The 15,112-nt window shown below is 44.2% G+C and overlaps 1 protein-coding gene across 4 annotated transcripts in view; it reads left to right on the forward strand.

Annotated features, from left to right (window-relative positions):
- Window positions 1-15,112, forward strand: part of RXFP1 (relaxin family peptide receptor 1) — a 91,674-nt gene that overhangs the window by 19,078 nt on the left and 57,484 nt on the right. For all 4 annotated transcript variants that reach the window (XM_073341463.1, XM_073341464.1, XM_073341467.1 and 1 more), the window contains exon 2: window positions 5,363-5,518. In XM_073341463.1, the coding sequence (XP_073197564.1) occupies window positions 5,363-5,518 (156 nt within the window). The remainder of the gene's footprint in view (window positions 1-5,362; window positions 5,519-15,112) is intronic.

Below are 15,112 nucleotides of genomic sequence, written 5' to 3' on the forward strand. Positions count from 1 at the left end.
AGAGGTGTATTTGTCTTTTTCTCCAAAGTTTGCCAAATGTAAAACTTAGCTTCTTCTAGCTTTTCCAGGTACACTTTCATATCGTCCTATATTCACATTTCTAAAATTCCATTGCAATTCATCTGGACCTACAGCAATGACATATTAACCTATGGGCCAGGTGGCCCAAGGTTTGAGAAAGAAAGGACTGAATTGGGGTTAGTTGAAAATATTCTCTTAAAACTGGTTTTGGCTGAAATTTAGGTTTTCAACCAAACGAACATATTCAGGAAAAGTGTTTGATAGCTCACCAGTCACTCAGGCTCCGGATCCTGCAATTTACTCCATCTGGACAAACTCCAGTTGGCTAGCTGCTTACATTTTTTGCTGGCTGTGGCTTTAAACACTCAGGTACTGCACATATAGTACCTGACATGTTGTTTGTGTGCTGAATTCTGTAGCAATACTGGGGTTGGTGAGGGCAATTTGGAGCAAGGCTGAAGTACAGCATTCTGAATCTGAGCCCAGAGCACCGGAGAAGGTTAATGAACAGTGAATTTATCCTCTGAATAAAACATTAATGGGGACAACAAGAAACAAAATATAAGATTATCTGAACATATCTAGGAAACAGGGACTTAACTCGGGCTGCTCTTTGAACATTTAAGTAAGTTTGACAGTTATACATTAAGGTGAAATTATCCCATCAGAGCCACATAATGAAGGTCAGCTCCAATAGACTTTCTCTATATGTGCAGTAATGAGAGTTCTGTGCATACAAGAAGAGCAGAACATTGGATTCTCAGATCTGTGGTGTAGAAGTGAGAGGACAATATTGCTCTGATATTCTAATTTTGAAGTAGTTGTGAGTGTAGTCTTGGCTTTTTAAGACCATGTTTAAAGTAAAACGATTTAGGGGGAAATTTTCAGAATTATCTTAAGTGACGTTTAATAAGACCTATGCTCCTAGGCATCTAAGTTGCTTTTGAAAATGGGGCTTGGGCTCCTAAATCACATAGGTGCTTTTTAAAATTTTACTCCTAATCTAGGATGAGACTGAGAACAGGAATGAAATGCCCCAAAGAAGTAAATGCATGATATCCAGGAAAAGGTGAATACAAAATTTGCTCCTTGTGTTATGTAACTAGCCCAGCAAAATGATCACGTATTTCAGAAGCGGCAGTACTATCTGAGCAAGCAATGCAACAGAGCTAGTGAAGATTATGCAGAGTATTTCAAATGCTGCAAGGCACCAGTGTTTCATAATTAAACAATATTCTTCATTGGATTAAATATCCTTGTCATGAAATAAGAGAATTGGATGGTTTGTTTTGAAAGTATAAATTGAAAATTAAATGCACGGACAGCAACTGCAATGTGCACTCTCAAAAAAGAGGTTGATTGTAGCAAGGTGGTTGGAGCTTCTCTCTGGTAAAGGAGGAGAAATAAGTGAATGGAACAGAAGAGGTCTTGCATGAATATTCTACAAACAGCCAGACTTGGGGGAACATTTAGGCTTTGGGCTGTGCTTTGTTGCAATTTGATTTACCCATAAAGCCAAGTCCAAGGAAAGGAATAGGTTTAGACTACGTCAATGTGTGTATATATATACTCTGGTTATAGGAAGGTGGAACCTGGTAACCCTTGCTCTAAAGGTGTCGGCCAGAGGAGTGTATTTCTCCACCTTTCGAGCTCAGGCATCGTGGAAGGCTGGGGTCCTGTTCCCAAAGGGCACTGTGACGTCCACCATGATGATCTTTTCCTAGTCCTCATTGGTAATGATCATGTCCGGTCGCAGCTGACTGTCGGTTCTGGGGATAGTGGAGTTCATGGCAACCTTCCCTACGGGTGGTGGGATGCCTCTGACCAGGCGATCTTGGATGGTGTGTTGCAGCTGCCAGCTCTGGAATGGGGCTTGCAGCTACACAGGACATGGGGTAGCATCTCATTGGCGTAGCCACACTTCCTACATCGCTTGTCCTGATTCCCATGGCGGATGGCTCTGTTCAGCGGAATGCAGTTGAGTCAGACCCTGTGGATGAACCTCCAGTCAGCAAGTTGGGTGAAGCTGCCTTTGGGGTGGAAGGGGTTGCTGGCATCCCACTTGCACGCCACCTTGAACACCTTGCCCTGGTCTGGCTTCCGCTTCAGGTTTTCCACATACTGGCAGCAGATGGCATACTTCAGGGTCCTCTCCAGAATGGTTCTAGCTCTCAGAGTAAGGATTGTGTGGTCTGTGTTCTTCACCTGTGGCACCAGGACTCCCAGTTCCTGGCGTTAGTCGCACCACGTCCAGCAGCAGCCAATACGCTTCTCCAGTCATTGCGTAGCATTGCGGGCACGAGTCCAGAGTGAAGCAATATCTCTCCCGTCTCCTCCAAATTCACCTTCCAGCAAACCACTCAGGTAGGCGGTGACATTTTGGTTGGAGGGAGTCCTGGCAATTTGCTTTTTGATGACATCCCACATAGCACTTTCTGGGATGTTCCTCACCATGGCGTCCAGGCACGTCAGAAGGCGAAAGGTGTGAATGATCACCGCAACATCACACAGATCACCCATACAAGGGCATTGGCACCGCCCTGCCTGTGCGAGATGTACACCAGTTCATTGATGGCTCTCTGGGGAAGAAACATCCATGTCTTCACCAGCTACCTAATGGTGTTGTCTGCCTTGTTCAGAGGTACCTTTGCCACAGCAGATCCCCTCAGGATGAATGAAATATGGGGGATCAGGAAGGTGTTCAAGGCATTGATCTTCTGCCATGGTGCCACTAGGGAGGAGTTGATCCTGGCCACATCTCGTAGGATCTCAACGATGGTATCCTTAGGTGTCTGCTGGATGTGGAAACCTGTGGGTGTGCCAAGATGTTGGTACACTTGCCCGTCCTCCAGGAAGATCATAGATTCATCCTCGATCTGAAAAGACATCGCCTGGACCGAATCCCTTCTTCTACCATCGTTATGCAAGGATGCACATTTCCTGGCATTGAAGCGGAGTCCCATCCAGTTGGCAGCCTGGACAAATGCATTTGACAAATGACAAACTAGGACAAATGCATTTGACATTTAATGAAATTCATTTCAAAATAAGAGTTGTTGGTGGTTAAAATTTGCATAGTACACGTGCATATATTACAAACAAACATTTTAGCATCACACTCAAATCAGCAGCGTTTATTTCACTGATTACACATTTTTAAATGTATACTAACATCTGATTCTGTATGGATTTCCAGATGGGAGGGTGGTGGTGGGGCTGACATTAGGTGCTTTTGAAAATTCCATTAGGTGTCTGTACCAGGGTTGCTGCCTTCAGACCATCATGCCTATGGCATGAGGTGGGCCTGACACATCCTTGCCGCAGTTTCCCCTCAGAAGGGCTTTCCATCTCTCTCATGGATTTATATGGTTCAGGCCTCTATGTGAGTCACTCTCACAATTCACACCCCTTTCATGCTACTCAGTCCCCAAATTAAATACAACCTTCCTCAGCAGCCTAAAGTAAAATGTTAACAAGACCCTCTTGCACCTTCCATTCAAACTCTTGGGCCTCTCCCACTCTTACCAGAGTGCTGACTCTGAAGCTTTTTCCCCCTCCCAGAGTCCCACAGTAGCAGAAACCCAAGGATCTTCTGTTCCTCCAGGGTTCATTTCTCTCCCAGACTAATCAAAGTCCCAGATGAAACACGAGACATACTAGTCTTCTACCTGCTGCTTTCCACCAGGCACTTCCACTTCTGCTCTAGAGATCTGCCCTTTCTTCACTCCCAACCTGTCTGGACCTCACAGAGCAAGCAGCCACCATTCTGTCACCCGCCCTTTGGCTGAGCTTGCCCAAACTTTTTATAATAACCCTACGATCTCTCCCCAGATGGACCCAATAACAGACCAGACCCTCTGATCCCTAGTCAGTTAGGACCAGCTGGGAGGGTGATTGACCTGTTGCAGGTGAGACTGAGCCTAACTCCTCTTAAAGGGCCAGCTAGCCTCTAACAGTGCCTATCTGCATCTTTAGGTGCCTCAATACCTTTGAAAATCTGGCTCTGTGTGCCACGTTGAAATCAATGGGAGTTTTACCGTTGACTTCAGTGGGCACAGGATCAACTCCTATGCTAGAGGACCCTGCCAGTTTGAAGCACCAGGCTATATGTTTGAAATATATATGTAAAGTTAAGAGATGGATCTTTTGCATCTTATTTTCCCTGGGAGACTCTCCCTTATCTTTGTAGCTACGGCTGAAGTTTCCCTTGTATGTGGTCCTTACAGAACAAAATACCAGAGCACACTCTCACTTTCTATTAACTAAAACTCCTTCTACCACAAGTATTCAGCTAACTTATGAAAAGTGAATCAATTTAGCACTACTGTTTATATACAGGACACAATATTAGTGATGTTTAATGTTTCTTAACATTATGTAGAATTTCTATGTTCCTCAACCTTCTGGATGAGTTTTCTTAGCGATGTTATTGGTTTGCCTGGAACACTTTCATAGTTTGTCTTTTCCTGATTTTACTTTTGCTATCTGTGGATAACATGGGGAAGATCTTTATTGTTTTTTATTAATATTATTTGTACCTCAGTTTATCTGCTTGATATCATTCTGTCTAATTACATGGAATTAACTCACAAGGGTCTGCTAGGAAGAGCAATCAGCCACTAAAATAATGGTCAGAGATAAGCCATCTCTGGATAAACAACTTGAAGAGAGGTAAAGGATCAATGACTGGGCCATTAATTGGGAAGGTTCTACAGCCAGACAACACAGCTGATATGTCAAGGCTGGGGGCCTACAATCCAAAGGGAACTAAACAGTTTACGGCTTTCAAATACTATATTTATATCACCTCTTATTTATCATTTAGCCAAGCCTTGTCATTGTCCTGTTCTTTTGATATTTTTGCTCTCTGATCATTTGTCTATAATAATCACTTTTTACCTGGTATAAATTAGATAAAACCCAAGTCTGACTTGCATCTTTAATTTATTTCTATTGGGGCAGAAGTTCCAGCACAAATTAATGCTTTCCATATCTACACAGCTCATCTGGTGTATTGCTACAACAAATTAATGTCCAGCACAACAGGAGACTATCCTTTTAGATAGGGGCTCTAGGACACTTTTTGCTTGTACTCTTCCTAGTGTTTTCAGTATGCCCTAGGCTGTTGGGGGGAAGAAATTTCTCTGTAATTTTAATTACCTTGTGACACATGAATATTTCCTCCTCCGTTAACATTGGTGGTAGAGTATTACAATTACACACAAAACAAACTAATATGTGTACTAATTTGGAGGTTCACATTAAAATACAACTGCATAATTCAGCTAAGGAGAAAGCATATGTGTGAAGAAAGCATATTCTTTGTTTTGTTTTTTATTAGTTATCCATTGTACTTTGGAAAATCAGGATTTTAGACATGAAGTCATATGCCCTCTTGGATATTTCCCTTGTGGCAATATAACAAAGTGTTTGCCTCAACTTCTTCACTGTAATGGTGTGGATGACTGTGGGAACCAGGCTGATGAAGACAACTGTGGTAAGCTAATAAAGACTTTTTTTAAATTCATTTCTAGTACATATATCCTGAGGGCCTCTTTTAAGTGAAACTTAAATACTGTTGAGGCTAAATAAATAGTCAAAGTTAATGGAACTGTAGAAAAATTAAATATACTGTAGAGCAGAACAACATAGATGTTTGCTTAAGATAAATACAGCCAACTCATCACTCATTTGCTAGGAAGAGAAGCAAGTCTTTGTCTATCTTGATGTATTTTCCAGTTTTATCTTCTGATTTGAACTTTTGATACAAAAAGCAAAGATAATTATGGAATAGCTATGATAACACCACAAGATTTATAATAAAGATCAAGTACCTTAAATTCAGTTTAGTCTATACTATAAGTCCATAGTGTAGAACATCCAGAAGAAAGAACACACTCACACTCACACACATTACATTGCAAGCAAGAAAGCCATGCTGACAAAGAGTGGACATATTCACTTCCTGAATTTACATTACACTTGTGACGGGTTGGATCACAGAAACCCCCTTGGGACTGCCACCCGATGTGCCAAGACTACTTCTGCCAGTTTGGGACTCCAGCACCCTGTCTTGCTGAGCCAGACATGCCAGTCCGCTCCAGCACAGACCCAGGGTCTGAACCACATGCCCCAAAGCTGCAGACTTAACTGAAACCAACTTAGGAAGTGTTCCTGCCTTTAACACACAGATGCCCAACTCCCAATGGGGTCCAAACCCCAAATAAATCTGTTTTACACTATATAAAGCTTATACAGGGTAAACTCATAAATTGTTCGCCCTCTATAACACTGACAGAGAGAGATGCACAGCTGTTTCCCCTCCCCCCGTATTAATACATACTCTGGGTTAATTAATAAGTAAAAAGTGATTTTATTAAATACAGAAAGTGGGATTTCATAGAATCATAGAATATCAGGGTTGGAAGGGACCCCAGAAGGTCATCTAGTCCAACCCCCTGCTCAAAGCAGGACCAATTCCCAGTTAAATCATTTAAGAGATTTAAGTGGTTCCAAGCAGTAACAGACAGAACAAAGTGAATTACCAAGCAAAATACAATAAAATACACAAGTCTGTCTAGTACAGTAATAAAACTGAATACAGATAAAATCCTCATCCAGTAAGCTTCTTTTTACAGACTAGTCTCCTTCTAGTCTGGTCCAGCAATCGCTCACACCTCCTGTAGTTACTGTCCTTGGTTCCAGTTTCTTTCAGATATCCTTGGGGGTAGAGAGGCTCTCTCTTTAGCCAGCTGTAGACCAAGTGGAGGGGTCTCCCAAGGGCTTAAATAGACTTTCTCTTGTGGCTGGAGACCCCCTCCTCTCTCCTATGCAAAGTCCAGCTCCAAGATGGAGTTTTGGAGTCACATGGGCAAGTCACATGTCCATGCATGACTCAGAACTACAGGTAGCAGCCATGGTTCACATGCTACCTTGAACGTCCTCAAGTAGACTTCTTATGTGGATTGGAGCATTTCAAGACACATTGTTCCTTGAGTGCTTCTTGATTGGGCACTTAACTTTGCAAATTCCTTTCAAAAGAAGCTGACCAAATGCCTTACAAAGCTTACTTAAAAATCAAGCAAGTATACAGCCAATATTCATAACTTCAAGTACAAAAATGATACATGCATACAAATGGGAGGAATGTATTCAGTAGATCATAACCTTTACAGAGATATGTTACATGGCATATGTACCATACAACATATTCCAGTTATGTCATATATACATTCATAAGCATATTTCCATAAAGCCTTATGGGGGGGGCACTGTCACAATACTTATGGACCGAAAAGCATAATTTTACTTCATTTTCACAGGACATGATATAGTTCTTTAAAAAGACTACAGAACTGAAGGGTTCATAAGATCCACTCTTCTTTTCTCAAATACAGTTACTCAGAATTTGTAGGTCAATGTATATAATTGTAGAGGAAGGCCTGGAAGGTCCTTTGGTAATGCATATAGAAACTGTGGGACAGCCTGCCTTATTCACATCCTGAGATTATTCAGTCAGGCTTACCAGGAACAAACAGTGTCCACTTGGATATAGTGTGATCGGGATTCAGAGTGCAAAAGCATTGCGGTAATTCACGTAAATTTGTCGTCCTTCCCTCTGCCCTTCTGCATAATCTTCACTTTCTTCCTCAGGAGGACCCTGTGGAGGCTACTGTTTTCCTGGGGTTATAGGATATGGAACAGACTACAGGTACTTAGGAAGCCTGAGGTAGCTGGAGATCACTCAGTTCATTATAAGACACTCAACTGGGTGATCAGCTGGGTTGCTTTGCCCCGAACTGATTTTCTTGGGTGCGTATTCCTTTATGTCCTGTCCATAACAGCCAGAAATGATGCTTCTAGGCAAGGTCATTTGGCTCCATCACTGTCTGCCTAACTTTCACTCAATCAGCCAGGGAGCATCCACTCCCCCATGCATGAATGTCAACCTCCCCAAATGTCACTCTCCTGCATCTCCCACTGCTGTGCATGGCAGTGGGGGCAAAGTCACAGGGCCTAATATTGATCTTGATCACACTGACATAAATCAGGATGAACTCTAGTAAAGTCAATGGAGTTATATCACGGTAAAACTGGGGTAAGTGAGACTGGGCATTGGTGAGGCCTCATCTGGAGTACTGTGTCCAGTTTTGGGCCCCACACTTCCAATTTTTCCGCATCCTTCTTGTAAACATCCAGCGGAGGGCAACAAAAATGATTAGGGGACTGGAACACATGACTTATGAGGAGAGGCTGAGGGAACTGGGATTGTTTAGTCTGCGAAAGAGAAGAATGAGGGGGGATTTGATAGCTGCTTTCAACTACCTGAAAGGGGGTTCCAAAGAGGATGGATCTAGACTGTTCTGAGTGGTACCAGATGACAGAACAAGGAGTAATGGTCTCAAGTTGCAGTGGGGGAGATTTAGGTTGGATATCAGGAAAATAATTTTCACTAGGAGGGTGGTGAAACACTGGAATGCGTTCCCTAGGGAGGTGGTGGAATCTCCTTCCTTATAAATTTTTAAGGTCAGGCTTGACAAAGCGTTGGCTGGGATGATTTAGTTGGGGATTGGTCCTGCTTTGAGCAGGGGGTTGGACGAGATGACCTCCTGAGGTCCCTTCCAACCCTGATATTCTATGACTATAATCTGGGCCACAGATTCCCCTTTGAGGGTAGTTGGCAGTTCTGTGAAGCTGCTGCTGAGAGAGGCTACCCTCATCGGAATTCTGCTGGTGCTCCTTAGGCATAGAGCTTGGTCAAGCCATGGAGCTCTGGCTGGGCCACAAGGTCACTAAGTAGCTTGGGCAGAAATTAAAGGGGAAAAAACCTATTAAACCATTTCTCCTCCCCAGTGATGGTATAGAATGGTTCCTTCAGTATATTTTGAATGCTTTGGGAGAGGTTCAGTGTTTCTTGCCTTAAATATCATTTCATGCTGCCTGGCCTCATTGCCGTATAAGGGGATTATACATGCTGTACCTAGGCACTTGTGAATATCATTAGTAATAAGTGAATAATGTTGATTAAAAAATAAAGTGAGAAAGCAATTGATTCAGATCTTTGACTTGAAACTCAAACTAGACTCCTTGCTGAAGCTTAAGAAAATTCAGATGCCGTTTTTTCCCCCAATTCTTCCCCCTCCTTTTTTTTTTTTTTTTTGGCCTTCACTTCGACTTCTTCATGGTAGTCTGAAACACTCTCTCTACCACGGAAAAAGTTGTCCCTGTGATATTTCCTGGTGGAACTTGAACAGGCAAAGTCCTGAAAAACTCACAAAAATACCATCCAGTTTTACAGACCCAAAAATTTCAGATAATTTCTGTAACCTTTTAGTCAGCATTAACCAAACAAAACCACTGAACCTTTTCAGGTGCACCCACCGCTTAGTTATCAGTAGGGCTGACTTCTGTAGTGAAGTACTCTGGCAATGGTTTGACTCATTGAAGAGGTGAATTTTTTTGCCTAGTTAATGTCACTTTGCAGAATGTTAATGTGAATAAAACGTGAGTTGGAGTATGCAAATAGAGCATTTTTAAAAAAAGAATTTTCATTTAACAAATATTCTTGATCTTGCTGCAAGGACTAGACTACCAAGAGAAGTGGTGGATTCTCCATTCTTTTATGTCTTCAATAAAGATTGGATGTCTTTCTAGAAGATATTCTTTAGTCAAACACAAGTTATTGGGCTCAATACAGAGGTAATTAGGTGAGGTCAAACTAGATGATTTCTGTCCTTAAAGTCTGTGAATCTATGACAAAAATTAACTCATCTATCCAATCCCAATGAGTATTTTGGGGGCGGGGGGAAGGGGAGAGGTTTGTATTTTGGAAATCAAGGTAGTGTGTTTTCTCCCCAAATGTGCATGCATGCGGTTCACTAACAACTGTGATGTTTTAGTGTATGTGATCACAAATCACTGGTTTAAGAAATGGGAGCTAGTCAGTACAGTGGATAGTGTGCCTTCGGACATCTGTACTGAAATCCTATTCACAATTGAAAATAAATTTGATCTCACCATAGTCCACACAGCTTTGCAGCATTTGATATGATGGAAACCTTCTGCTTAAGTGAGACTCCAGGATTAGAATAATAAGGATGCTTGGGGTCAGGTGTAGGGTGTTGTGATGAGGTGTTTACTCCACACAGGCTCTGAAAGCGTTAATATGGGCCACCACCTGGCAACGCTATCTGGCTGAAATTGGAGAGTAGGCCAGGCTTAATTAAAGATGAGTCCCATCTGAGAAAGGAACTGAGTGGTAAGTTTAAACAGAGGAAGTTTGGCACACAAAGGGGCTGCAGGGAGAGTGAAGAGCTCTGCAGTCACTTTCTGGGATGGGAGTGTCAAGGAGAAAGCTTAGAGGGAAAGTTGGGCCTGGGATCCTCTTGTAAATCGAATAGCCTGGCAAGAGGCCAGGAGAGAGAGAGAGCAGTCACTGGGGTGGAGAAAGCAGGCTCTAGTGGTAAAACCTGCTAATCTGGATTTCAGAGCCCTGGAAGTGCTCAACTGAGAGGAATGAAAGTTCAAGCCTGAGGGAGGGTATAATGGGGGTTATATTTGTACATTTAGTTTGGGATTTTGTTGAGGGGGGGATTCCAGGGGACAGCTCCAACAGGCCTAGCCCTGAGAGAAGGGTGAACCTAGAGAAGTTGTGGGGAGAAGGCCTAAAAGAGAGGCTATGGTAAGAAGTCCCAGGAGGAAGCAGCGAGGAGTCTGACAGAGCAGACTTTGACTCTCTAGTCCTTAAACTGGAACCCAGTGTAGAGCATGGACCTAGTTTTCTTACCAGCCACTGATGAGGTAGTATGAGACCAGAGAAGGGGACAAGGATGACAGGGAGCCCTGAGAGAAGAGTGTGAACATCATGGGCCCAGAGTCAGGGCTGAAAACCTTTGTGAGGACACTGGACTGTTTGTCAAACTTTCTGTTATCCTGGAGAGTGTGGAACGAAAATGTGACCTAGACCGAGGGCTGAGTCACAATGAGAGAGACTTCCAGACAGAGAGGGCTGGAGTGACCATTAGCAGCAGGTTTTAGAGAGGAAGGAGCCTGTTACACCATGCTCAGCCACAAGAAGGTGCTCTAGTGATGAGTCTACTCTTCTACAGATGTTTTAGTAGACTTGTATGAGAGAATCTTGCACAGGATGTGTTTGTATTGTACCTGGCTCAAGACTGTGTGTGATGGGGCATTCACCCCCACACCAGCCCTGAAAGGGTTAAGAAAGCTGAGAAAAGGCCAATTAGTGTGATAGACCCCATATGAGGGGATTAGGCTGGAGGAACAACCCCTGATTGGAGGATGAAGCTCACCTGAGCAAGTGTAGGCTGAGCTAATATAAAGTCAGAAAGCTGGCAATGGAAAGGACTGCAGTGAAGAAGTCTGCAGCCACTCTCTGGTGTATTAGAGAGAGAAGGAAGGAACCCACAGTAGGAGGAGTAGGAGCCTGGCCCTGAGGTAAGGGCCTACCCTGAAAATGGAAGGGTGGAGAAGAGAGCCGGTGGGCAGGAAGCAGCCTAGGAAATAGTGGCTTGAAGCCACTGGTGAGGTGGCTTCTAAAAAAAAAAAATTGTAAAAAATGAGCAGCACTGAACAGACTTTGGCCACATGTTATAGGTTCCCTGGGCTAGAACTCGGAGTAGTGGGTGGGCCTGGGTTCACCTACTAGCCACTGACAGAGTGGCATTTCCTGAACATTGGGTTTAGTGAGACTCTATAGCCCGAAAGGGGAAACCACATAGTGACCTGTCTGGAAGGCTGAGTCTTTGACTCCCTCACAGAACTAATGGGCAAGATCCCATGGGAGGCTAATATGAGGGGGCAAGGAGTCCAGGAGAGTTGGCTGTATTTTAAAGAAGCCTTATTGAGGATGCAGGAACAAACCATTCTGATGTGCAGAAAGAATAGCCAATATGGCTGGTGACCAGCTTGGTTTAACAGAGAAATCTTTGATGAGCTTAAACACAAAAAGGAAGCTTACAAGAAGTGGAAAATTGGACAGATAACTAGGGAGGAGTATAAAAATATTGCTTGAGTATGCAGGGGTGTAATCAGGAAGGCTGCCTGGAGTTGCAGCTAGCAAGGGGATGTGAAGGGTAACAAGAAGGGTTTCTATGGGTATGTTAGCAACAAGAAGGTCAGGGAAAGTGTGGGACCCTTACTGAATGGGGGAGGCAACCTAGTAACAGATGATGTGGAAAAAGCTGAAGTACTCAATGCTTTTTTTGCCTCTGTCGTCACAGACAAGGTCAGCTCCCAGACTGCTGCGCTGGGCAGCACAGTATGGAGAGGAGGTGAGCAGCTCTCAGTGGTGAAAGAACAAGTTAAGAACTATTTAGAAAAGCTGGCATGCACAAGTCCATGGGGCCGGAAGCAATGCATCCAAGGGTGCTGAGGGAGTTGGCTGATGTGACTGCAGAGCCATTGGCCTTTATCTTTGAAAACTCATGGCGATTGGGGGAGGTCTCGGACGATTGGAAAAAGGCAAATATAGTGCCCATCTTTAAAAAAGGGAAGAAAGAGAACCCGGGGAACTACAGCCTCACCTCAGTCCCTGGAAAAATCACGGAGCAGGTCCTCAAGGAATCCATTTTGGAGCACTTGAAGGAAAGGAAAGTGATCAGGAACAGTCAACATGGATTCACCAAGGGCAAGTCATGCCTGACCAATCTGATTGCCTTCTATAATGGGATAACTGGCTCTGTGGATATGAGGAAAGCAGTGGACGTGATATTATACCTTGACTTTAGCAAATTTTTGATATGGTCTCCCACAGTATTCTTGCCAGCAAGATAAAGAAGTATGGATTGGGTGAATGGATTATAAGGTAGATAGCTGGCTAGACTGTCAGGCTCAACGGGTAGTTATCAATGGCTTGATGTCTAGTTGGCACCCGGTATCAAGCAGAGCACCCCAGGGTTCAGTCCTGGGATCGGTTTTGTTCAATATCTTCCTTAATGATCTGGATGATGGGATGGATTGCACCCTCAGCAAGTTTGCGGATGACACTAAACTGGGAGGAGAGGTAGATATGCTGGAAGGTTGGGTTAGGGTCCAGAGTGACCTAGACAAATTGGAGGATTGGGCCAAAAGAAATCTGATGAGGTTCAACAAAGACAAGTGCAGAGTCCTGCACTTAGGACAGAAGAATCCCATGTAGTGCTACAGGCTGCGGAGCGACTGGCTGAGCGGCAGTTCTGCAGAAAAGGACCTGGGATGACAGTGGATGAGAAGCTGGAAATGAGTCAACAGTGTGCCCTTGTTGCCAAGAAGGCTAACAGTATATAGTAGGAGCATTGCCAGCAGATCGAGGGAAGTGATTATTCCCCTCTATTCGGCACTGGTGAGGCCACATCTGGAGTATTGCATGCAGTTTTGGGCCCCCACTACAGAAAGGATGTGGACAAATTGGAGAGAGTCCAGTGGAGCGCAATGGAAATGATTAGGGGCTGGCGCACATGACTTATGAGGAGAGGCTGAGGGAACCGGGCTTATTTAGTCTGCAGAAAAGAAGAGTGAGGGGGGATTTGATAGCAGCCTTCAACTATCTGAAGGGGGGTTTCCAAAGAGGTTGGAGTTAGGCTGTTCTAAGTAGTAGCAGATGACAGAACAAGGAGCAATGGTTTCAAGTTGCAGTGGGAGAGGTCTAGGTTGGACATTAGGAAAAACTATTTCACTCGGAGGTTGGTGAAGCACTGGAATGGGTTACCTAGGGAGGTGGTGGAATCTCCATCCTTAGAGGTTTTTAAGGCCCGGATGATTTAACTGGCATTGGTCCTGCTTTGAGCAGGGGGTTGGGCTATGTTAACCTCCTGGGGTCTTTTCCAACCCTAATCTTCTATGATTCTACGATTCCTAGAATGAAAGAAGGGCTACAGAGTGAGAGAGAACAATGGGTGGAGAAACCGCAGTTGGCGGCATCGGACCTGGAAGAAAGCTAATCCTCAGAGCAGCCAAGACAAGGTGCCTCCTGCAGGGAGTGAGAACCCCATAACACAGTGCTATTTGCTTCTTACATACAGGAGGATGAAATTCACTCAAAATTGAAACAAATAAATAAAAAGTTATTTCCAAAAGGCTGAAAATAGAAATATTGTTTGAATTAATATATGCTCTGAAGAACTCAGTTATGAGAACCAGCATAGCAAAAAAAATCTTTAACAAGAAGAACAATATGAATACTGATACAAGGTGTTCCCTGCACTGTAGACAAGACAGGTGGTGTGAAAAGATTTCACTGTCAAATTGACTTGAGAATAAGTTGTCCTATAGGCACTCTCAGCAGAGAGGCCAAAGATTAAATGCTAAGCGAGTGTGAACTTTTCTTTCACTCTTAGAGGTGAGACACTCAGAGATGAACTTTCAGAGCTAATGCATATTGATGATGAAGTGTAGGGCAACTTGCACTGCAGTCACCTGTGCAATACGTGTTCTGTGAGTAGATAAAGAAATCCAGAGTTATCAACTTGGCACCTTTCATGAACATTAAATTCACTTTAAAACAATTTAAAGAAGCAGCAACATTTCCTGATGGGTCAGAACAAAGGAACATGGGGTACGTCTACTTTTGTAGAAAATCTGTTCTCCTATTTCATCAAAACAAATCAGGGACCAGCTGAGACATACAGGACCATCCCTAGGGGGTGAGGGGCCCGGGACATAAGTGCTGAGTTTCTATCTGCCGGGAGGTGCTCCCCCTAGCTCTGCCCAGGCTCTGCCCCCCACTCCATCCCTTCCTCAAGGCCTCGCCCTTCCTTTTCCCACCCCCACCCTGCCTCTTCCCCGCCCAGTTCTGCCCCTTCCCACTCCCCAAAGCGTGCTGTGCCCTCACTCCTCCCCACCTGTACCTCCAGACAAAACAGCTGATCAGCGGTAGGCGCTGGGAGGGAGGGGGAGGTTGGTAGGGTGCTCCTCCCCACCCGCCTGCCCTGCCTCTCGCCTCACCTCCCCGCCTGTCTCCTCACAAAGAGCAGGGTCCCCCAAAGCACGGGGCCCAGGGCAGTTGCCCCAATGGGCCGTACCCTAGGGACAGCTCTGGAGACACATTCTTGCAAAAATCTTTAATTATGGAGGGAAAAGAACATGTTAGAGC

Source organism: Lepidochelys kempii, chromosome 4, assembly GCF_965140285.1.
Source record: "Lepidochelys kempii isolate rLepKem1 chromosome 4, rLepKem1.hap1, whole genome shotgun sequence".
NCBI classification, from domain to species: domain Eukaryota; kingdom Metazoa; phylum Chordata; order Testudines; family Cheloniidae; genus Lepidochelys; species Lepidochelys kempii.